The sequence below is a fragment of the Acartia tonsa genome, chromosome 4 (assembly GCF_053477335.1).
Source record: "Acartia tonsa isolate MP-2025a chromosome 4, ASM5347733v1, whole genome shotgun sequence".
Taxonomy (NCBI): Eukaryota; Metazoa; Arthropoda; class Copepoda; order Calanoida; family Acartiidae; genus Acartia; species Acartia tonsa.
In genome coordinates, this window is record NC_137263.1 from 15317449 (window position 1) to 15342764 (window position 25316).

General features: G+C 32.5%; 1 protein-coding gene across 1 annotated transcript in view; it reads right to left on the minus strand.

Annotated features, from left to right (window-relative positions):
* Positions 1-9433, minus strand: part of LOC145318243 (uncharacterized) — a 32521-nt gene extending 23088 nt beyond the window's left edge. The window contains exons 1-3 of the mRNA XM_080159570.1: positions 9376-9433; positions 4214-4272; positions 156-288 (exon numbers count right to left, since the gene is read on the minus strand). Coding sequence (XP_080015696.1) covers positions 156-288; positions 4214-4272; positions 9376-9429 — 246 coding nt within the window. The 5' untranslated portion in view covers positions 9430-9433. The remainder of the gene's footprint in view (positions 1-155; positions 289-4213; positions 4273-9375) is intronic.
* Between the last annotated feature and the right edge of the window lie 15883 nt (positions 9434-25316).

A 25316-nucleotide genomic window follows, 5' to 3' on the forward strand; every position in this document is an offset into this window, starting at 1 on the left:
ACATCTCCAGATGAATCCTGGTATGAATATGACATGTGTCCTACCTCGGCAAATACAAATTTGTTGAAGAGATAAACACAGACACACATCCTGTTACTTCCCTACACGCCCATGTAAACAAAACAAAACTTGGCATGCCAATGGATCCATTATACCTGTTGATCCGACAGTTTCCACTCCTCCAGATCAATATTGACAATGAGATCATACATCTCTTTCTTTCCTCCAACCATGGCGCACTTTCCCTTCATCTTTCCGCGCCCTTTTCCACCCTTGGCCTTGGCGCCCCTGAAAAGTATAAATTACTGTTAATGAATATATAATATACGTGGATTTATTAAGAAAAGGGAAACATTGTTGTTAATTTTGGTTGCTAACATATACTGGTCAGTTCATTCATTCAGTTGGAGGATATGGAGGAAACGTTATTTTAGCCATCTACAAGTTTCACTTTATTGGGGTCCATGATTATCTGGTGTAAGATCAAATCAATCTATTTGGTAAAATAAAAAGTAGAATAATGAAAAAAAACATTTAAAAAGTTGTGAATCCAAATGCCTCTGGGTCTAACATGGATATAAGTTGACCTTGGCTCAGCTTTTTAAAGTTGTTCATGAGATTTATGTATGTTTCTACTTTTCTTTGTAACAAAAATCAAAATTTATTGCCTAACTTGAAGAAAGTATTCAAATATAGTAAAATTTACACAACAAAATGGATTTATTATTACTTGGATCTAAAACCAGATTATCATGTACTCTAATAAATTGAAACTTGTAGCTGTCTAAAATAACGATCACTCCATCCACCCCCTTTACCTCATCCCCTCCCACCCTACTGGATGTACGAACAGAAAAATAAATGATGTCCATTACAGCAACCTAAATTGACGTCAATTTTTCCCCTGTCATAATATCCACGTATAAATATTCCATAGCAATTACCTTAAAAATTGGTCTTTTTCGCGCATTTATATGCGATGCGAGTTAATTCTATTATTGAGTCCTTGCTATTCAAGAAGAAAAAAAGAAAGATTCGGTTCAAGTAACGTGAATTCTTTTAGATCAAAAACTACCATTGATTGTTACTGTGCTATAGTTTACTGTTCTATAACAGACATTCAAAGCTGCGCTACTTACTGTCAAAGCTATCAGAGTGGGAGGGGACATTGGGCTGTTTAGTGTTTATTACACTAGTCCCCGACTAGTTTTATAATAACATTTTCTTATTCGTTGGCATAACTTTGGGGACTTTTATTGATTATTTTGGTTGACTCGTTCAGTTGCGGGTCAAGCGTTTCAACCAATAATTGTATTTTGCAGAAGGAGTAATTTTGTGTATCATAATTGGGGATGTCTATCAATTTATAGCCATTGTCTTATCCCTTTAGATCCCTGGCAAGCTCTCCTTGTAGAAGAGAATATTCCATTTATAGAATGTAATGTTTCTAATAGAAAATTCTTGTACTAATGAACCTTTATCAGGATATACTTTTTAATTATATTTGGGATACAAATAATGTTAATTAAATAATTATATTGAGACTATAATTATCTTACTAAAGGCTTCGCTCCTAGATTTTCTTGGGAGGCTTCACCCATCTGGGTGGTTGGTAGAGGGTCCTCCCAATATACAGGGTGCAGCACATAAATCCGCACTTTTTCTAATTTTTAAACAAATGAACATATAATCGTCAATTTTAAAGATTTTGTTGAATTTTAAAAACTGAGAGGCAGAATAGGTATTTGACTATTAGATTATTCAAAAAATTGGACGCCAGTCTCATTCACCACCTCCTCAACCGCCGGCAGGCTCAGGTCAAAATGTACCTGTCCAATCTGGCGAAGTTCTCCTTGATAGTGGCAATGAGGGAGGTCTTTGTGATATGAGCACGTCTATTGGTGCATGCTTTAAAGTAGCTTTAGGCCCAAAATTCCATTGAATTAAGATCAGGCTGCTTGAAGGCCACATTTCCTTAAGAACGTGAGTAACCGCAGGATCCAAATTGACCTAACTTTTAAGCTACCCTTAGACACGGAGGCTTTTATTTGGACCACAGTTGAGCTATAACGACGTTTTTTGCCTTTTTGGAAATGGCATGACGATTCAGCTAGGGTTGTCAGCGCAATCCATAGTCCCAAATGAGTTTTTAAGTTCCATATGGGTCACTGAAATCGAGAACCGAGAAATATTCACAAATTTTGACGTTTTTGACATCTTAAAATTTGCCACGTTTCACTTTGTTGGAGTACTACGGCCAAGCCATTTCAGATAGAGAGCTCTAGTCTTTTTTAGTGTCTTACTTATGTATCTAACAATATCTCCAGCAAGTTTCATATGCCTATCTCACCTACAGATGGGCTGAGGTCAGATTTAGTGGGCCCTAGTCTAGAATCAAGATTAAACCACCAACGCATTTTGAATCTGCCTTGTTGAACATATGCGAGGCCAGCTCAGAATACACGTCCATCTTCGTCCAAAGATTTTTTTGTGCTAAAAGGTCATTACCTAAGCTTTTTATAGTAGGGTCAAACGTCCTGATTGGTCAAGTAGTTTTGACGCTATGGCCGTTTTAAAAAAAGTCCAGTTTTATGTGCCGCACCCTGTATATATATTTTTCAAAATGTTATTTTTTAAGGGGGTGGTGTTATTTAATAATGTATAGTTTTATCAGGAAGATATCCCAACTCTAATGCCCTATAAACTATGTAACACTATAAAATGATTTAATATATGACTGTTCTGGGTCAACCTCAAGAATATGTCATGTTTCTATGTCATACAGCAGCTGAATTACATCTATCCCAAGAAAATTTCATACCCCACATATGTAGTATTACAGAGGAAATTTTGTTATTTATTACACAAGTTTCCGATAGTTTTATGATAACGTTTTCTTATTCGTTGGCTTAACAACTTTAGGGACTTTAGTGAATCTTGATTGGTTGATTCATTAAGTTGAATGTTCAAACTTTTCAACAACTAATATTAATCTACAGGAGAGGTAATTTTGTGTATCATCATTAGGGATGTACATTACCCCGTCCCGGATTTGAAAAAATTTGTTAAAATTTTTGCCCCCAGCCAAAATATGGTTGATTTATGCATAAAAATGACCCATGCAAAATATTTTTTCTGTAATGCAAAAATTAAGACGGTACAAGCACTGCAAAGTTTTTAAAATCTGAAAAAAACTTTGGGGACTAGTGTAATTAACAGCCCATTGTGCTCTGCCTCCCTAGTTATTATTAGACTTTTGGTACACTCTGGTATAATTCAGAGAGGGAGGGGAAATTGGACTTTTTATTTCACTTGTCCCAAGAAGTTTTATAATTGTTTTTCTATATCATTAGGTTAACAACTTTTGAGAATTTTATTGAATTTTGATTGATTGGTTTATTAAGTTAAGTGTATAAACGTTTCAACCGCTAAGTTTAATCTACAGAAGGGATAGTTTTGTGTATCAAACAAATTTCATACTTATATAATAGAGGTAGGCCGGATACCGGATATCTGGATGATTTAAAATGCAACATATTTGGTATCCGGCAAATTGCCGGATATCCGGCCGAATAACCAGATATCCGGCCAAATTACCGGATATTTGCTAGATATCTGACATTATAAATCAGCCAGATATCCAATATCCATCCAAAAAAGAATCCGGCCCAACCCTAATATATATGTATGCAATTTGACAATTTTGTATTTGGAAGATTACTTGCTACACCTTCATATGTTATGAATGAGACTGCCCCCATTTTTTTTGGTAAATTTCAGGTATATATCAACACACTCGAATTGAAATTTCGTAAAAATCTTTAAAATTGGGATGGTACAAAAGCCCAAAAAAAGCCATAAAAACAGGGTTTTTTGCAGATTTTAAAAACTTTGCAGTGCTTGTACCGTCTTAATTTTTGCATTACAGAAAAAATATTTTGCATGGGTCATTTTTATGCATAAATCAACCATATTTTGGCTGGGGGCAAAAATTTTAACAAATTTTTTCAAATCCGGGACGGGGTAATGTACATCAACTTATCGGTCTTGTCTTATCCCTTTAGTTCCCCGCTTTCTCCCTTTCCCAACGGTGCAGACGAACATTCGGAAATATAGAATGGCCTCGCTACTTATAACAAACTTAAAATGCAATTTAATATATCGTTTTATTTAGATTTACTTAAAATCTAATGAATAATTAAAATTTTCCTACCTGACTCCTGGAGGCCCCTGGCGCTCAAATGCTGGAGGTGGACCATTTGCTTTGGCAGCCTAAAAATAATTTTAAAAAGTACTACAAATTTCAAATATGGCTTCTAATCCGATCCATTTCCTCTGGATTAAAACTGGTTCTAAACCTTATTTTCATTGTCCTATACGTGGAGAACTGTTTATAATACTATACGATATATATACATTTTACTCGAATAGTTTTTGAGACATTTGTCTTACAATCGCACTTTTGAGCCTTTTCATTCTTGTTATTTTATATTTTGTTTTGGCAAGCACACACTTATTCTCTAAATATACTCTAACTCTGTAAAAGATCTTTGAAAAATAATAAGGGTAAACTTTTTTTTAAAATTAGCTATACTATGTTTAAGTATTAATGTGCCTTATAATTCTTTCTTGGGAAACATATCTCTAAGGTCCATTTCCTCCCCCCTGCTCCGAATAGCCTCAACACCCCTTGGCCAATAACTTCCCTAAAAATAATAAAACTTTTTTTACTGCCGTTAACGAGATCATATTTGATATACTCACATACAACTTGCTACTTTATAGTATAGGAGGATATTCATTAAGTTATAGAAAAAATGGTTTATCATTTAATAGAATCATCATATTTGTTATAACGTTGAAAATTAATATCACGGACGATTAATTCTATTCAATATTTAATAGTTTAATATAAGAAAGTGAGGATATCTTCCTATGTGGGATTAATATAATATCATATAATAAGCAGTTCACAAATTTTGGCAATTGGCAGCACTGTGCAAAATTTATCTTCTCACGCTCAGTATAAATTTATTTTATCGCTTTTTGCAGGATACATAATGATGGTTATAGTACAATCATTGCAGGGTACATAATCAGAGTTATAGTACAATCATTGCAGGATACATAATCAGGGTTATAGTACAATCATTGCAGGGTACATAATCAGGGTTATAGTACAATCATTGCAGGGTACATAATCAGGGTTATAGTACAATCATTGCAGGGTACACAATCATGGTTATAGTACAATCATTGCAGGATATATAATGATGGTTATAGTACAATCTCTGCAGGATACATAATCAGAGTTATAGTACAATCATTGCAGGGTACACAATCATGGTTATAGTACAATCATTGCAGGGTACATAATCAAGGTTATAGTACAATCATTAAAGGGTACATAATCATGGTTATAGTACAATCATTGCAGGGTGGTAACGGTGCAATCATTGCAGGGTATACACTAATGGTTATGACACAGTTTTTGACATATCTCCCTTTCTATCATTCACTCACTATCTAACTTTGCTACAATTGTCCTTGTTTTCTTCAATGTCTTAATAGTAAAATATTGTTTTTTTAAATCAGCTTTGTCACCGCTAGTGTTTGACAGATAGTATGAAGTAATGATATCTTTTCTTCTTTCAAGTAAGAACTTTTTCAAATTAATACAAAGGAAAACTAACATTGTACTATAATACATACAGATACATATAACATACACCTACTTAATTTATACTTGTTGTGGATGCGCCAATAATCTTAAAGGCTTTAACCACAGAAGTGGAGGGGGGAGGGAGAGCATTTTAAAAATAGATATTTAAAATAAAATTGGCGTGCAGAGTATGTTAGAATTGTCCAACCATTTTAACTTAGCTTCATGGTAACAGTAAGGTTCAATTTCGAAAGCGCAGCAACTCCATAATCATTACCAAAAAGGACCATTAAAAGTAATGTACAATTGTATAAGCGAATTTGTCTGATTTTAAACTGTTTTTAACCTATTTTTGAATGGGGGGCCAAAAATATACTAGGACACCTATAGAATCAGACTGCAGAGCCCAAATTTGAATTAAGTCCCCAATAAACTTTTTTGGGGGGATTTAAAAATTAATTTTTAGTGTTGCTGTAATCATTTTGACCGAAGCAAAAGCTCTTTTTTTACTTCGGGTAATATTGTGGCTTACAGAACATTTTTATATAATTCACTTTATATTGATACAATAAAAAAACATTACTCTGTTCATTGGAAATATTTTTTTTTCCCAAAACAATTAATTTCATTGAAAAATCTAACATTTACAATAAAACAAATAATTCTGAAATCTAACCAATAAGAAGTCTTGTTTTATTTCAATTCCTAACAATTCAAAAAAAGAGTGTTTTCACAAAGTGACTTATTTCCAATGTAGGTAATTAATTTTTATTTAATTAAAATGAAAAGAATGAAAACCATACACATAAAAGATACATTCTTTTTAAAATTATTTTAAAAAATAAGTTTGAATAATCTTATTTTATAACGCATTTGTATATGTGACAAAAATAAATTTGTTGTATTGCATAAACATTTGTTGTCATTTAACCCTTTACAGCCATTTTTTATGTTTTTAAAATAAGTGAGAGAACACAAACATGTTAATGTTAATTCGTTGATATATTATAAAGAATTAACTTTTTAGTGAATTTTTATAGTAAAATCATAAGGCCTAATTTTACTCTATACCAGAATACAATATTTATGAAGCAAAACACTCTAAAAGCTACGAATTTTACCCAAATAAAAAAAAAACCTTTTGCTTCGGTCAAAATGATCACGGCAACAGTAAAAATTAATATTTAAATACCCCCAAAAAAGTTTATTGGGGATTTAATTCAAATTTAGGCTCTGCAGTCTGATTCTACTGGTGTCATAGTATATTTTTTATATACGTTTTAAAAATAGGTTAAAAACAGTTTAAGGATGCTGTAATCGTTGTTTAATGTTTGTTCCTACAAGATCTCTAAAACGGCATACATAATTTTTAAAAATGTTATTCATATAACTTGATTATTATGATTAGAACGTAAATTAGCCAAAAGAATATAAATTTTAATAAAGATTATATTTTATCAAAATGGGTCATACACCAGATTAACATGTACTCTGTTAAAGTGAAACATTTAGTAGGCTTAAATAACGAACCTTCCTTTACGCGATCATCTCCTAATGAATGAGCGACGTGACCAATATATAGCCTGGGAAATAGCAACTTGACAACAATTTTCCTCCTGTCATAACATTCATGTATATTCTACATCCATTTTTATCAACAATCATGGTCTTCTCTTTGATAACCCCATTAAGGCTCACCCTCCCCCCCCCCTTCCCACCCTAACCAATAACTGTGTACGCGCCTGGATATTGTCTATAAATTACCATAACAAAAGGTTTTTAGCTCAATGTTTTTAATCATTACAATAAGAAAAGTGACCCCATATCAACACAAAAGAATTTTTAGGAGCGTAGCCAATCTTTAATATGGGGTATAACCGTAAGTATTTCAACAAAATCATTCAGCAGACCCATAAACACACACAAACACAGAGTTAAACTGCTTGCTGCAGAAAACTAAGGTGAATGTTGTTTTAAAATTTCAAACAATTAGGAATAACTAGCTTAAAACTAATAGCTTAAAAACCATTCTATATAATTAAAAAGCTGACCTAAATTGTAAATCCAACTTAGACCAGTAATTACCGAGATCTTTACCTTCAGACAAAAAATCCTTACTACTTTAAACAATAGGATTTATATAAATTGATTGTAATTTTTTTAAAGCATGATGTTGTTTAGATTTCTATGACGTATTGTTCCTTGGTGGATCTTGAAATAAAACTGGAGCTGACTGCTTTGTAATATTGGATTTAGGATATACGTGGATGTATTGACAGGGGAAAATTTTTCGTCAATTCAGCTTGCTAACATGGACCTTATTTATTAGTCAATTGATTCATCCAATAGGAGGAGATGGGGTAAGGGACGTCGGTGGAAGAATTGTTGTTTTAGCCAGCTACAAGTTTCACTTTATTAGAGTACATAATAATCTTGTGCAACATCCAAGTAATAATAAATCTATTGTAATGGCTCAAGAGTTGTTGTAATTCATTCCTTGTGATAAAGTTTTCATGTTAGTAAAGAAACCTTAATGGTATCTTAATGTTCATATGGTGTTCACTTCATTCTGCAAATATCAGATTGGCAAAAGTTTAAACATTCGCACCAATAAATAAGATTGTAAGAGTGGGTTTAGGAGATGGATATATTATTACTTGGATCTTACACCAATTTTTCGTTTTCTCTAATAAAGTAAAACTCGCAATGGGCTAAAATAACTATGTTCGCCTTTCACCCTCTCTACCTGATCCCCTCCCCTCCTACTGAATTAATGAACTGACTAATAAATAAGTTCCATATTAGCAAGCTAAATTGACGACAACTTTTCCCCTGTATATAGTGAATATAAAGAAAGAGTGGGGAAAAAAAACTTTTTAACCTCATTAAATTTCTCTGCTTAATTACAAGATTAGCTTGAAGATATTAAATTTTTGCAGTTTTGACAGCTTTCAATAAGGCGTTTTGCCTACCAATCTATGATTTGCTAACAAGAACTAGAAGTTATTTAGCGGACAAGATTAAACACCGGTCATACTCGGACCAAACAATATACTTTTTTTACACACAGAAAGTTATTATCAAATACACTGTCAGAAAAGCACTTAAACATTTTTAATCTTAAAGTTCGGTGCTTCTGCTTTCCGATAAGGGTGGATTTGGGGGAGAGGGGGAGTGGTCTGATATCTATAATACAAAGTAGAACGATGTCTGTCTGTCTGTCCGCCTGTTCTTCTATATCTAGGTAACCACTGAACCGATCTGATTCTACTTTTTAGGGTATATACCTATTGGTCCTGTGGTGGTTTTAAGCTATTTTCTTTCTATCATTTAAAATTAGTGGTGAAGTAGTACATATATACAAGATCAACTCTGATTAAAATGAAAGTTAAAATTCTCAATTTGGATAAACACTGTAGATTAGAATTAGTGGCTGAAAAGATTAAACACTTCTAGTTTGAATCAACAAATGAAGTTTTATTAAAAGTGTCCAATTTAAAAAAAATGAAAACAACGAATAAGAGAACGTGTTTAAAAAAAACTTTTCCAGTATTATTTACAGTCCATTGTACCCAAGGTTTTATAACCACGCTATCTTAATCGTTGACTCAAAAACATTATTATTTATTAAATTTTGATTGGTTGGTTCCCAACTAGTAGTGTCTAAACTTTTCAACAAATTATTTTTTATTATTAGATATAAAGAGTAATACCTTTAATTCTGCCTCTTTATCTCTTCTTCTTTTAATAGCGCGAGCCCCAAACATTTTTTCTTCTGAAATTTAATTTCAAATCATTTATCTTTATATAAAAGTAACAGACTGTTTGTCTGTCCCTGTATATTGTGCATATAACTTTTTTGGGGTAGGATACCACCAACCTCCAAAGAGAAATCGGACCTAGAAAAAAATAGCCTCCATCAAATAAAAAAAAATTATTCAAACCACAATGGAAAGTATAGGGATGCTGTGAGTATTGGTGCAAAAAATATGACGTAACAAAAAAAATTAGCCAATGAGAGGCCGTTATTGACCAATGGTAAAATTTATAGTGGCCTCTCATTAGCAAATTTTTTTTGTTACGTCATATTTTTTGCACCAATACTCACAGCATCAAGCATAGGCACAATGGCATAGACTCGAAATAAAGTATTACCAAACTTTACCAATAAACTGTAAAGAGATATGATAAATATACAACCAAAATAACAAGTTAATGTTGAAATTCAAATCCTTCTCGTTCCTTCTTGAATATAAAATGAATTTGAAAATTTTGAAGATATATTTTAATTCCTTATCAGGATGATGTTTTTATATGTCGTCTTTATGACAGGTTATTATATTATGAATATATTTCTTAAATTACGTATTAAAAAAATATTGTACGATAATATCAAATTAAATTAAAAATAATTTATTTTTTATGTTTTTTTTGTTCCAAAATCATCCCTGCATTAAAGAAAGAAAAATGTGTGTTTTGTTTTACAAAGCAGACTAAATATATTATGATAATATACAACGTCTCTTTGTGAGTTCATATTTATAATATTGATTTTTATAAATGAATTAATGAAAAAATATTTGTTTGAAATTTGACTAAATATCATATCGTATAATTTACTTAACCCTTTTATTTAACAACCTTTGTTTTTAGGTCCTTTTTATTCAAATATTTCAAACAGCTGCCTTTTTTTTTATCTTTAAAGTTAGAAAAACAATTTTTTCAGAAGATGTTTATCTTTATTATTATTTTATATTAGAAATCTCAAAATTTATTAGCGGAACCATAAAGTATTTTGAATTTGGGCTGTGGTAAAAAATCTTGATAGTGGACATAAAAATGCACATGAAGCTCTCTAAATTTTTTTTATGATTATTTTTTTTGGGGGGGATATTCACCCCCCAATTAAAAAAACTGTTTGGGGGGGTAAATTTTGTATTGGGGGGGGGGGAATAATCACCCCTTTACCCCCTCCCCTTGGACGTCCTTGTAGTTATCTATTTGTCTCAAAGAATCTCGCTAACTGCTAGACAGATATGGTTTTTCTTTACATTAAAGCTTTTTATATGTCCTGGCAATGTTTATAACTATTTTGGGAAGGGTGCCTCCACCATATAAAAATTGCTCCTGAACAAAAAATAACCCTCTAAAAATTTTTAAAAACAATTATCTTAAGTATAGTTAGGACTCAACACCCCCCCCCCCTCCCCTCCCTACCCCAAGTGCCCCTAGAGACTTTAAGGGTACGTAGCAAATAGTCCTTATATGGAAATAATGAGATGTATGTATATCTGTCTGTAACAAAGGAACTCGCTATCCACTGAACAGATATAGTCCTTGGTTTTTTTTTTGTAAAACTTAAATTTAAAAATGGAGGGGATCAAATTCTAGTGCCCCTAATGAGCGCTGGGGGCGTAGCTGCTTGTTTTAAGTATGTCAAGCATCATTTTAAAATTAAAAAGAAAATAAATGTTTCAGATAATAACAACCCAACAAATTATGTCTATAGCAATTTGATCAGCTGATTGGTTTGAATACTAGATGTTTTTTTAAGTAGCGCAGCTACTCTAAATCTAGGGGATAAATCTAATTTTGCTTAGAATTAACTTTCAGGTGTTTTAAACGTTGTAAATTGAAGATTTTATTTTGATAATTAATATTTTACAACAATATCTGCTATAAACTGTGAGTAAGTTTGATAAAATTACGTTTTTTTTGCAAGCTTTTTGGAAAATACTTCATTATTTTTATAATTCTGACAAAATAGAATTTCTGTTTAAGTAAATAACATAGCCACAAAAAGGTTTAAGTGGTTATTGAAATATTTTATTACAATTCTTGATAATCAAATAGTCGTTAACTATGTTTAATTTGCATTTTTAAAAAAGACAAGTAAAATATCCTACTTTAATGCTACTTTTATGAAGTTATCTTAAACCTTTTCCAAAAGTTTATTTTATAAAACTATTTTATTTTCCATTGATTTTATTGATTATGTAGGTTCAAAATATTAAAAGTATTTTTTAAAGGCTATAGATTAATTTTGATTAATTCCGATTTTTAATTTTTTAAATTTTTTTCAAATCTGAAAGAATATGCATGTCTTTTCAAAGAATAGATTAAATAAAAAACGAAATTAAACATATTCAGGCTATCAAAAAGCAAAAAATATTCTTTTTTACCATTAAATCGCAAATATTTAAAATCATTAGATTTTAAGCTTATTTTGCATGGAAACACATTTTTTCAGTTATTTCTTCTCAACAATGGATCTAAAATGATTATTACTGAAAACTTTTATGAAAATGTTATTAACAAAAACTTAAAATAAAGGAAATAATTGCCGTTTGCGAAAATGTGTGCAAAAAGTTGCCAATATCTCGTTAGAAGGGACTTAATAGATTTTAATTCTTACTGCTTACGACTCAGTGGACTATAAACTATTAGAAAAGTATCACTTTAAGGTGAAATTTTGAGAGTCAACTTTTTTTCTTTTAAAATTCGCAGTGTAGGGTCAACTTATCCCCTTATCACTAAAATCAAGCATTCATAAAGGCCTCTAAGCGCGTAGCCGATAGTCTCTAAGAAAGTAGCAAAAAAACAATGTAGGACCAGATTGAAATGAAAGCATTACAGATGACTTCTATTTAATATGGATGGACAGGTATACAGACAATTAACTTTAAAGTAAAATATTGCAGGAAAAATAGATGCCGCACCAAAAAAGTCATGCATTTTGAGGGGGTGGGAGGGTTGTAGGTAATTAATAAAAAATGTCCTATTTCTTAAATAGGTTTTACAAAACTAAGTTTTAACTAATATATAAACTTTATCTTTTAATTTGTTAAAACATATTAAAAACCCGCATTTATGATTATACAATTATTTTCTGGTAATTTTCTTTATCACAATAATGTGGGTTTTTTCATTTATAATAAATCTTTTCTCGATTATGTATTGAAAGAATATTGAATACCCATATATCTTATCTTGAGTGTACCATCCCTACCGCATAGTGCAACATCTGTAAAGTGTTTGAAAATCGCAGTTGTACTATTAAGGGTATTCAGTATTGCAAGGGAGGGAGGGGACATTGGGCTGTTTATCACACTAGTCCCCAAACGTTCATCAATTTATTGGCCATTGTCTTATTCTTTCAGATCCCTTGGTCCTTCAAATGAAGCATAGAAATAGATATAGGATAAACGAGGATTTGCTTGCTAATATGGACCTCATCTTAAGTTCATTCATCCAGTAGGAGGGGAGGGGATGGGGTAAAGGTAGTGGATGGGGGTATCGTTATTTTAGCCAGCTGAGAGCATCACTTTATCAAAGTTCATGAAAATTTTGGTTAATATCTAAGTAATAATATATCGATTAGCATAGATTGAAAGCAATTTTTTATTCGTTGGTTCTTATGATTTGACCATGCAATACTTTTTAGGGATTCAAAAAAATAAGGCAATGGTTGATAAATAATGATATTACCCCTTCTGTAGATTACAATTAGTGGTTGAACTGTTTGGACTGGACATTAAACTATATGAACCAATTAATAAAAATTTTACAAAAGTCCCCAAAGTTGTTAAGCCAACGAATAGTGTAATATTCAGCCCAATGTCCCCTCCCTACTTGCCATGCGATTTTTTTGTGGAAAAGATGACACACCCATCTTATCTTATTGTATTGTTGAAAGATATTAGGAGAGGTAATATCCATAATGCAATATTATTCATAAATAAAAAGCAGGGCTCGGTAGCCGCGGGTCAGCCGCGATTAAGCCTTAGTGACATCGTCTTATTTTAACTTTAAAATTCATCTGGATGTCTAAACCTATTAAACAGACAATCCATTTTAGAGAAATAAATTTGTCACACTAAAAGATTTAACTTTGAGGCTTATGTACGGCTGACGCGCGGCTGCCGACCCCTTATAAAAAGAAAATACATTTCATCAACTTTATTGATTGCTGAAAAAAAGATATTAGGGGAGAAAAGTTCCTGTTGCTTAGGAAACATTGTGTTGACATAATCAATATAATATTGCCTGGATGTTGTACCAGATATTTTTATAAACTGATGCTCACAGCTAGCTAAAATAAAGATGCCTCCCATCCCCTACAACTGGATGAACGAAAATACTAATAAATACGGTCCATATTAGCAAGCTTAGCAAGGGAACAAAGGGGCGTCTACTTTAATAAAGTTTGAGGGTAAAAAATAGAATTAAAAAATTACCTCTCTCCTAAACAATCTAATTAACCCCTAGAACCAACCATACTATAAAATTTCAAATTTCCCAGCCCCTCCCCTCAAAAAATAGCTTTGACTTTCTTGGTTTGCGTTCCAATGATAGTTTAAGGGATATAACCAAATTCCCTCTAATACAAAGATATTCAATGCAATTTTTAGAAGCAACACTTGCCTACAATCATGGTGTGTCCTATCGGTCTATTCCTGTGACGATCAGTGTAACCCTTTGAAGCGTAGCAACTATGAAATCATCTAATGTTCTTACGTTTTATTTATACATCTTGTTTTTATATATCTTAAACAAACCTTTGTCAGAATAAATTTAGCCTTTTTACTTGATTTTAAAAATTGAAATTGCTGTGGCGATTAGACATAATTTCAATATTGTGAAGTGTCTATTTCTATGCATAAAATTTTAGATAAATCAACATAAACATTCTTGCATTTAGTCACTTTTGCTACACATTTTTTTCACTTCAAAGTGAAAACTGTTTCTTTAATATTGGAAGTTCTGCTGTTTTATACTAATAAATATTTTTGTCTTATTTATTTAGTTTACTTATAGTGTAAGTAGTCATCCTTGTTTAAGCAAAGATTGGTAATACCCTCCTTCATTTGAATGCAAATTTAAAGAAATGTAGCCATATATACATTTTCATTCAACTCATTCTTACAAAAATTCAATTCTATTTATTAGAAAAAAATATTAAAAATAAATTTTGTAACAAAATATAAAAAATGAAAAGTGTATGTAAAAAAGTTGAAAACTCTTGCCTGCTGAATTGAAAAAAAAGATGAAAAAGTATTGAACTCTAATCTATAAAACTTTTTTTACGTTTAATGTTTCTGCATTTTCAAATTTAGTGAAATTTATTTGAAATGATATTTATTTCTCAATTGAAAAAAATATATTTTAAAAAATTCAAGAAAAAACCTGGCATATATATCTTATTAAGGAGATTGTGTTTTGGCCAAAGGGAGGAATGGATTTTTAAGAGGTATTACAAGTTACCCCCATCCCCCTCAAAAATTAAAATATATTATTTCTCCTCACCAAATTAGATTTACGACAAGTTGTAGGTGCTATAGGCAAGGCACAATAAAATGTTTTGGGGGATATTATATCCCCCCTTTCCTCCCGTCCCCAAAAAAACATTGAAATTCATCAAAAAATTATTAGCGCTTGAATGGAAAATGAATGGAAAATGGTTGTGTGGCTGAAAACAGGGAAATTAAGGGATAAGACTATGGACGATGATATGGTTGAAACGTTTGGACACTACTTGTATCATACTTACCAATCAAAATTCAATTCAAAGTTTTTGAGAAGATAAGGTGTTTAAAACTTTGGGAACCAGTGTAATTATCAGCCCAATATACTCTTCCTCCCTGGGTTGAAAGTATGTACATTTATACAATATAAATTGTGTATCACAACAATAGATTTTTTTCAGCTAAATCTCAAATTTGTGAAAATCATTTTGTTTTTCTCTGTGTCTGAGATGATACCCTGCTAAACTTCTTAGAATTGGGCTGACATACTCTGAGTGTGAATTGCAGTGCATGTAACGCGGTCAATACCCCAGGGTATTAAGTAAGGTAACACCCATCAGACAACCAACTCTTTGATTGCACGATCATTATCTGGAAGTATGCAATGCCTGTAATGTGCATGGTAATGCGTTGTCCCTGTTTTGGGCCAAGGTATTCCAATACCAATTTATGTCGCGAACCTAACATAGCAGCAATAGGAACCATTTTTAACGTCTTTAGATATGATGCGGTGTTAAGCTGATGCTTATGTGCTATTACATGTCTAAAACTATACATATTCTAAAGAAATAGTAAAAAATCCTTAAAATAAATTTTATAAAAAATAATTTTTCTAATAGAAAAAATATTTTAGTTTCATTTTCAATAGTTTAACTGGGTATATTTTATATATGAGGTGTGTAGGATGTAAGCCTAGACCTCTCTCTCACTATGATATAATATTAGGACCATAGTTTAACTGGGTATAATTTATATATGGGGTGTGTAGGATGTAAGCTTAGAGCACTCTCACTATGATATAATATTAGGACCATAGTTTAACTGGGTATATTTTATTTACGAGGTGTGTAGGATGTAAGCTGAGACCCACCATGGTGTCAATATATGGATGCAAGGGCATAATTAGAATTAAAGTATGGATTCGAAACCGATTTTTATCCGCTGGAGTAGAACCGGTTCCAGCAATATTAAAAAATCATGTATAGCCTCGTATTGCAGACAATTTTACAATACAAAATTAGTTTTAATCTTATAATTTTCATTTTAATTTCCGCGGAAAGCTGTCTATAACATGATGATATGAATAACTATTCTAGGTTCAAAACCCTTCATTTTTACAAACTTTTAATACAGGTTAGCCCCGCTGGTTTGGATCACCGCAGGTATAGGCCTATCCGGGTTATGCCCCCCCTGCAGGCTGCAATGGTAAGGCATACCCGCTTATATTTAATTTATTTAAAAAATAAGTGGCCGGGGGGGGGGGGGGGGAGATGGTTGTGCTCGCTAGGCTTCGCAAATTGTGAATGTAATTGTAATTATTTCTAATTTATAAACTAAAGCTGTTAAAACTAAAATAATATACTTTATTTTACCTATTTTAACAACTATTAAAACTATCGTCCTTGTTTTAAAAGAATATTTTTACCCAATCTGTTTACGCCATTGTATTGTATAAAGTGTTGGGCTCAAGGAGAAAACATTTATGGTAGGATCCTTTAATTATTTAATGGACCAAACATATCCCCCTCACACTTTATGAATTTGTAATCTATAAGTGTTTTTTTTCAATCTTTACTAAGTTTGGGCAAACCAAAAATTTTAAAATTCTCTTAAAATTTAGGGGTCGGGGATGTTATTAAATCCACCTTGGCCAAAATTATGTGAAAGTCCCTTTTACTGTCCAAAAGGTAGACCCTCCAACCTCTCCAATTGTATGATATTTAATAAAGGGAGGGGGGTCCATTACCAAAATATTGAGATTTAGCCGCATTTATGTTAAGTAGGTAATAAAGTTTGCTTTACACTCATACTACAAAACAAAACTTTTTCAAATTTTCTACAAATATCTAGAATTTATAGCAATACTGCATAACATTAATCAGCATGTAAAAACCAAGGCAAATTTTATGAGATAACAATTAGTTTGTAATATGAGGTAAAAATGGACTTACGGATTTTCTGGTCAAAATTATTTAGTTGATATTATCAAAATTGTATCGCAGGAATCCCCATACAAGGTTTTAAGCAATAAGACCATTGTAACATGTCTGAATTTATAATAAAAAGAGTCTTCCTCATACAAAAGTACCATCATACTCCACATATAAAAAAGATTTATCTTAAAATGATTGTAAGAACTTATCAATTCGAATCACAATTTCTTCTTTTCTTTTCTTGCTTCAAGTCCTTGAAGAAATGACAGAATAGAAAGAATTATTAAGATCATGTCCAGACCCTACAATATCCCATCCAGCATTAAAATCATTTTAATATCATTAAGTTTTAAAGTTTTCAGTGGCGTGCGAAGCACTTTGTCTAGGGGGGGGCATTTTGAAGATTTTGTAAAATTTTGCCCCCCCTAAATCAAAGTGCCCCGGGGGGGCACTTTGCTTTAGGGGGGGGCATTTTGATTATATATACTAATTTTTAATAAGGGCGTTTTAAGGGGTGGGATTATTTGATTATGGGCCTCCTAGTCCTTATCCGTTCTTCCCCATCCCTATTTCCCATTTATATCCCCCACCTCTTCCCCCCCCCCAATCTCTTCCCCCCCCCCCCATCTCTTCTCCCCACCCTGCAATGACCGAAGGGAAGGGAGCTAGAAAGCATCTTCGAAAAAATAGTACAGAAGATAAATTAACCTCCCCCCCCCCCCCTCCACCACAAAACATTTTTAATGGGTGGAAGGGGATGTTATAAAATCTCAGCAGGAAGGATGAATAACCCCATTAAAAAAATTGGGGGGGGGGGGGGAGATAAAAACACTCATTTTGGAAATAATTTACCAAAAAATAACCTAATATGAAAAAATGATATTAACTATTTCTTTATTGTTTGACAACAAGGATGACAACATCTTTAAGTAGCAAAGCACAAAAAATCATTAATAAGAATACAGACAAGTAGATTTAAAGAGCATCAGTTGAAATAAATATATATTTTAGGTAGAAAAAGTCACAAATCCTTTTTCCTGTATGTTGTGTGATGACAGTCAAAGTAAATTACATACTGGATGCTCGCAACAGCAAGAAATTTTATTTTTTTAAGCATTATAATCCACAAAAAAATTTATCGTACCATAAAAACCAAAGATATAATGAACTGTGTAAAAATTTTAAAAAAATTACTTGTCCTTTCATTGTGAAAATTTTTTTCTTCGAATATGCAGGGAGGGAGGGGTTTTTGGGCTATTTATTACACTAGTCCCCAATATTTCATAGCAGAAACCATTTGGAAGGGCGCGAAGCGCAAATTTTTTACTTTAAATATGCAGGGAGGGAGGGGTTTTTGGGCTATTTATTACACTAGTCCCCAATATTTCATAGCAGAAACCATTTGGAAGGGCGCGAAGCACAAATTTTTTTCTTCAAATATGCAGGGAGGGAGGGGTTTTTGGGCTATTTATTACACTAGTCCCAATATTTCATAGCAGAAACCATTTGGAAGGGCGCGAAGCACAAATTTTTTTCTTCAAATATGCAGGGAGGGAGGGGTTTTTGGGCTATTTATTACACTAGTCCCCAATATTTCATAGCAGAAACCATTTGGAAGGGCGCGAAGCGCAAATTTTTTTCTTCAAATATGCAGGGAGGGAGGAGTTTTTGGGCTATTTATTACACTAGTCCCCAATATTTCATAGCAGAAACCATTTGGAAGGGCGCGAAGCGCAAATTTTTTTCTTCAAATATGCAGGGAGGGAAGGGTTTTTGGGCTATTTTAATTACACTAGTCCCCAATATTTCATATAAAATTTTCTTATTCGTTGGCTCAACAACTTTGGGGACTTTAATGGAATTTTGATTGGTTGGTTAATTAAGTCGAGTTTCGAGTTTCCATACATTCCACTAATTGTAATCTATATAAGGGGTAATTTTGTGTATCATCATTGGGGATGTACAAAATGTCTTTGGTAAAAAGTTTATATTATACAAAATAAAATACTTCCTATAACCTGGTTTGTTATGTTCAGTGAAAAAAGATTATAACCTAATTTCTACACTAATTTAAAAATTTGGTAAGGTTAAATGAATAGTAACTGTCTGTTTGGCGCGAAGCGCCAAAATTTTTTTTTTGGATTATTTCTTGATTATTTTTTGGAAACTGGGATAGTTTTGCTTTTTGTAGGGTAGGGGGCAAAAAGGGGCATTTTTGTTGACCAGGGGGGGGCAAAATGGGGCATTTTTTAACATTTAGGGGGGGGCAGGGGGGGGCGTTTTGGTCGCTAGGGGGGGGCGATTGCCCCAAATGCCCCCTTCGGTTCGCACGCCACTGAAAGTTTTAGACATGATACAAGTATTTAATGTAAGATACATAAGTTTCTAGACATAAAGAATATTCTGTAAGACATATGGGTTTCTAGACATGATCCAATTAATTTATGTAAGACATTTGGGATTCTAGACATGATCCAAAATTTTCATTTAAGACATATGAGTTTCTAAACATGATCCAATTATTTTACGTAAGACATTTGGGTTTCTAGACATGATCCAAGTATTTTATGTAAGACCCAAGGGTTTCTAGACATGATCCAAGAGTTTTATGTAAAACTATAGGTTTCTAGACATGATCCAAGAATCTTATGTGAGACATATTGGTTTCTAGATATGATCCAAGTATTTTATGTAAGACATTTGGGTTTCTAGACAAGATCCCAGTATTTTATATAAGATACATGAGATTCTACACATGATCCAAGTATTTTATGTAAGACATATGGGTTTCTAGACATGATCCAAGAATTTTATGTTAGACATTCGGGTTTCTAGACTTTATCCAAGTATTTTATGTGAGACATGTGGGTTTCTAGACATGATCCAAGTATTTTATGTAATGCATATTGGTTCGTAGATATGATCCAAGTACTTTATACAAGACATATGGGTTTCTAGACACGATCCAAGTATTATATGTAAGACCCAAGGGTTTCTAGACATGATCCAAGAGTTTTATGTAAGACATATGGGTTTCTAGACACGATCCAAGTATTATATGTAAGACCCAAGGGTTTCTAGACATGATCCAAGAGTTTTATGTAAGACTATGGGTTTCTAGACATGATCCAAGTATTTTATGTAAGACCCAAGGGTTTCTAGACATGATCCATGAGTTTTATGTAAGACCCAAGGGTTTCTAGACATGATTCATGAGTTTGATGTAAGACTATGGGTTTCTAGACATGATCCAAGTATTTCATGTAAGGCATATTGGTTCGTAGACATGATCCAAGTACTTTATACAAGACACTAGCGGCTTCGCCCCTAGCCTCTAGGGGCTTTGCCCCAAGAGGTTTGATCAACTTAATTTTTCGTATTTTAGATTTAAAAAGAAAAAGTAAAAAAAAAAATTTTTTTTTTTTTGGGGGGGGGTATTTTCATTTTTTTGGGGGGGTTGGGGGTGTCCCACCCCCTAAGAAAATAGCTTAAAACCATCACAGGACCAGTAGGTATATTCCCTGAAGAGTAGAGCCCAATCGGTTCAGTGGTTACTGAGATCTTAAGCTTCAGACGGACAGACGGACAGACGGACAGACAGACGGACAGACATCGTTCTACTTTGTATTATAGATATGGGTTTCTAGACATGATCCAAAAATTTTACATAAGACATTTGGGTTTGTAGACATGATCTAAGTATTTTATGTAAGACATATAGGTTTTAGACATGATCCAAGTACTTTATGTAAGACATATGGGTTTCTAGACATGATCCAAAAATTTTATATGAATAATTTGGGTTTTTAGACATGATCCAAGTATTTTATGTAGGACATATGGAAATCTAGACACGTTCCAAGTATCATATGTAAGACCCAAGGGTTTCTAGATATGATCTAAGAGTTTTATGTAAGACTATGGGTTTCTAGACATGATCCAAGTATTTTATGTAAGACCCAAGGGTTTCTAGACACGATCCATGAGTTTTATGTAAGACCCAAGGGTTTCTAGACATTATCCATGAGTTTTATGTAAGACTATGGGTTTCTAGACATGATCCAAGTATTTCATGTAAGACATATGGGTTGTCATGAATTCTTTATGTCCACAAATTATTTAGAAATGTGTATGTAGATTATAGGCAGGTTAGATAGGTAGACTTAAAAGAGGTATTCATATTATATACTATGGACCTTCTTTACACTTAAATAAGCAAGATTAATTTTGTCTTAGTGTATTAAGTTGTATTAATAAAGCATAGAGCCTAAAAAAAGTTACGAAATCATTTGTAAGCTTTACTAGAAAATAAGAAATCAATCGTTCCAGTATCTGAAATTGTTTTTTTGTAGAAAAAAAAATCATGCGGTTTCCCTTTAAGTACAAGGGGGGGGGGGGAGGAGGTTTCTGTGCTCGCTGGGCAAATTGAGAAAAAGCACCACAATTTTACTTAATGCTTTACTTAACTAACAAACAGGCAGTCAAAAAAATGGGACCATTTTCATACTTATCATCTATCGATTATCTGTTTTCTACTGCCTTATTTTTCTTATTTGACTTTCTTATTGCAGATTATTTACTATCTTCTTTAATAAGATCAAAATAGTTTCTTGATCTAGACAAAAATATTTTTAAAGCGAAGCGAAGCTTATGGTCAGTCCGTATGTCCGTCCGTCTGTAACGTTTAGCTCTTTTTGTTAATAATTAGGTATGACAATTCCTATAAAAGTTAAGTACGATTTAGAAAGCGGAACAACTCTAATCGTTACCAAAACGTTAGTAGATTTATTTAAAACATAGTGAATTTTAAACCTTTTTTATGTGATATAATTATCCTATTTACATGAATGTTTTGAATACTGATTCCTATTACAACAAGGTAACAAGGGTTAGCCCGTGCCTTCGGCATCTCAAGGCTAACAAAACTGGTTTTAATCCTATAATTGTACAATTTGATATCTTCGGAAAGCTGTTTATAATACTATGCGATAAATAACTATTCTTATATTCTTTAAAGAACAAAGACGAGCAAGAATTGAATAATCAATTCCTTGGCTATTTAGGCCTTTATTTTTTACGACTTTGAAAAAACTGTTGACTTGATTAAGGAAGAACGTGTACTTATACATAATAAATTTGCATAATTGTTAGCAATATATTACACACATTTTTTCTAGGGATATAAAGGGATAAGAAAATGGCCGATTAATTGACGTACATTTCCATTTATAATACACAAAATATCCCCTTCTGTAGCTTACAATTAGTGTTTGAAACATTTGGATACTTATCTTAATGAACCAACCAACCAAAATTTAATTAAAGTCCCCAACGTTGTTAGGCTAACAAAAAAGAAAACGTTGTTTGAAAACTTTGGAGACTAATGTGATAAACAGCCTAATGTCCCCTCCCTCTCTCCCTGCATTTACCTAACTCTGCACATTATAATTCTTATCCTGTTATAAATGACCCTATTTCTTTATACACATATGCAGTAAAGTATTTATATTCTGGGAGGGAGGGGACATTGGGCTGTTTATTACACTAGTCCCCAAAGTCTTATATGATAACGTTTTCTTAATCATTGGCTTTACAACCTTGGGGACTTTTAATGATATATTGATATATTTGATATAAAATCGAAAGATCAATTACAACTTGCCTAAATTAACGATAAGACCTAAATTTTAGAAAAGCTTCGTTTTTAAAAACTTTAAGCATAATGAATAGTGTGTGTGTGTGTGGGTTTGTTTGTGTGTGTGTGTGTGAATATAATGGATGTAATGATCATATCAATTATTTATATAATTCTTCCAATTAGAAGTAATAATCTCAATAAATTCCATTACCTAGATTACATTGCTTCATAAAACAAGGAGGACAACATACAAAAAAGGAATGTTGTCTAGAATTACTTTTAATTCATTGAAGATAGATCATACATATTTTATCATCTATAATATAAAGTAGAACGATGTCTTTCTGTTCGTCTGTCCGTCCGTCTGTCCGCCTGAAGCTTAAGATCTTAGTAACCACTGGACTGATTGTGCTCTACTCTTCAGGGAATACACCTACTGGTCCTGTGATGATTTTAAGCTATTTTCTTCGTGGATTGGACACCCCTAACATCACTTTTTTTGTCTGAAGCTTAGGATCTAAATAACTACTGAACTGATTGAGTTCTCCTTTTTAAAGAAGCTTCATATATGTCCTGTGATGGTTTTAGGCTATTTAATTTTTAGAATTAAGCCTTAGGATGGGTTTAAGCTATTCTCTGTACTCGCCAGGATGTATAATATGAACATTAGGATGTATAAGTTGGAAGGAATTTCAATGTTAGAGGGAGATTTGAAATCTGCATCAAATTTTTAGAATTTTTTATAAAATTCGTTTTTTGTATAATTATTTATCTAAAAGCGGAAATACAATTTAAGTTAATAAATTTTGACCAATAGGATAGGTGGATTAGAAACTACCTGCGCTCTAATTGGTTGAATGATGTGCGACACTTAAGCTTCTCCTATCAGAGCGAATATAATTTTTAATCCACTAATCACAGATGTCAAAATGAATTAACTTAAATTGTATTTCCGCTTTTAGATAAAGAATTATACAAAAAACGAATTTTATAAAAAATCCTTAAAATTTGATGCAGATTTCAAATCTCCCTCTAACATTAAAATTCTTTCCAGCTTATATATCTTAATGAACATACCTACATTTTAAAGCTTATTCTTCATTGTTACAGGAATCCTACAGCAAAGTTTGTATTTAAAATGACTAGTGCTAAGCATTACGGACATTCGAACTCACCTTAAATGCAAAAATGCTTTACTTGTAAAAAAAACTGTAGCTGTTGTTGAGTGTAAGCTGAAAAGAATAATATATTTGGCAATGAATAGGATAAAATCACCAGCCATAACGAAACATTGGGCAGACCAATAATATTCTTTTTTTTTCAACAGTATCAACAAATGTTTTGCAAAAAGGCCTTATCCTATTATATAAAGAAGTAAGGTTTTTTTTGTCTCAAGCTTAGGATCTCAATACTGAAAAACTAATTGGGTTCTCTATTTTAGGCAAGCATTACATAGGTCATGGGGGTGGTTTAAAGCTATTTTATCTTCTCTACCCCTTCCAAAACATAAAAGATATCCTAGATGCTAGGGGCACAGCAGCTAGTATGCTATATACTAGTTTCTTTACCCTAATATATTTATTTTTACTTTTAAAAAAAGTTTTGGATGTTAGGATATATTTACTGTTGCAAATTTTCCATAGACCATAATGAATCTTTCTGAAAATTCTGACACTCTTCAAGTGTTTATGTTCGTTTGTCATTTCGTCTAATTTTAGAGCTTTATTTTTATTGGTAAAAACTTCAGTACTTTTATTTGATTTAAAATTCAAACCCTATCTATTATATTTATTTATTTCGCGAATTTTCCGTAAAGTTGGGGTGTAAGCTTTCTGTCAAATGCTCTTATTAAGTCAAACTGTTCCTAATTATGACCAAACGTATTTATATGAAATGGTAATAATTAAGAAGAGCGTTTTACTAAAAGTTTTAGTAAGGTTTTTTTTTGTTCGAAGCTTAGGTCTCTGATGACTTCTGACCTGATTGGATTATTAACTATAGGGAAGGTTCAAATAGATTCTTGTCTGGTTTTAGGCTACTTTAATTTTAGAATATAGTATTGGTATAAATTTAGGCTATTTTTCTTTTCATCCTCTTAGATTATGAGACCCTTGATGCTAGAGGCGCAGCGGCTATTATTTTTTAAAATTTCACTAAAGTAGATTGAATTGAGAATATAATGCTAACAAATGTACTCATATATATGTTTACTTGTGTCTCTATCTAAACATCTGCCAAGTAAATGTTAATCCATGACTTGAGACAAGCGCCAAAACTACCCATCAACAATGGTGCAATATCACTACCCCCAAAACTACCTGTCAACAATAGTGAAATATCACTGCCCCCAAAACTACCTATCAACAATGGTGCAATATCACTTCTCCCAAAACTTCCCATCAACAATGGTGAAATACCAATTCCCCCAAAACAACCCATCAACAATGGTGCAATATCACTTCCCCCAAAACTACCCATCAACAATGGTGAAATACCACTTACCCCAAAACTACCCATCAACAATAGGGCGGGTTCATATCATAATTAGACAAAGAGGG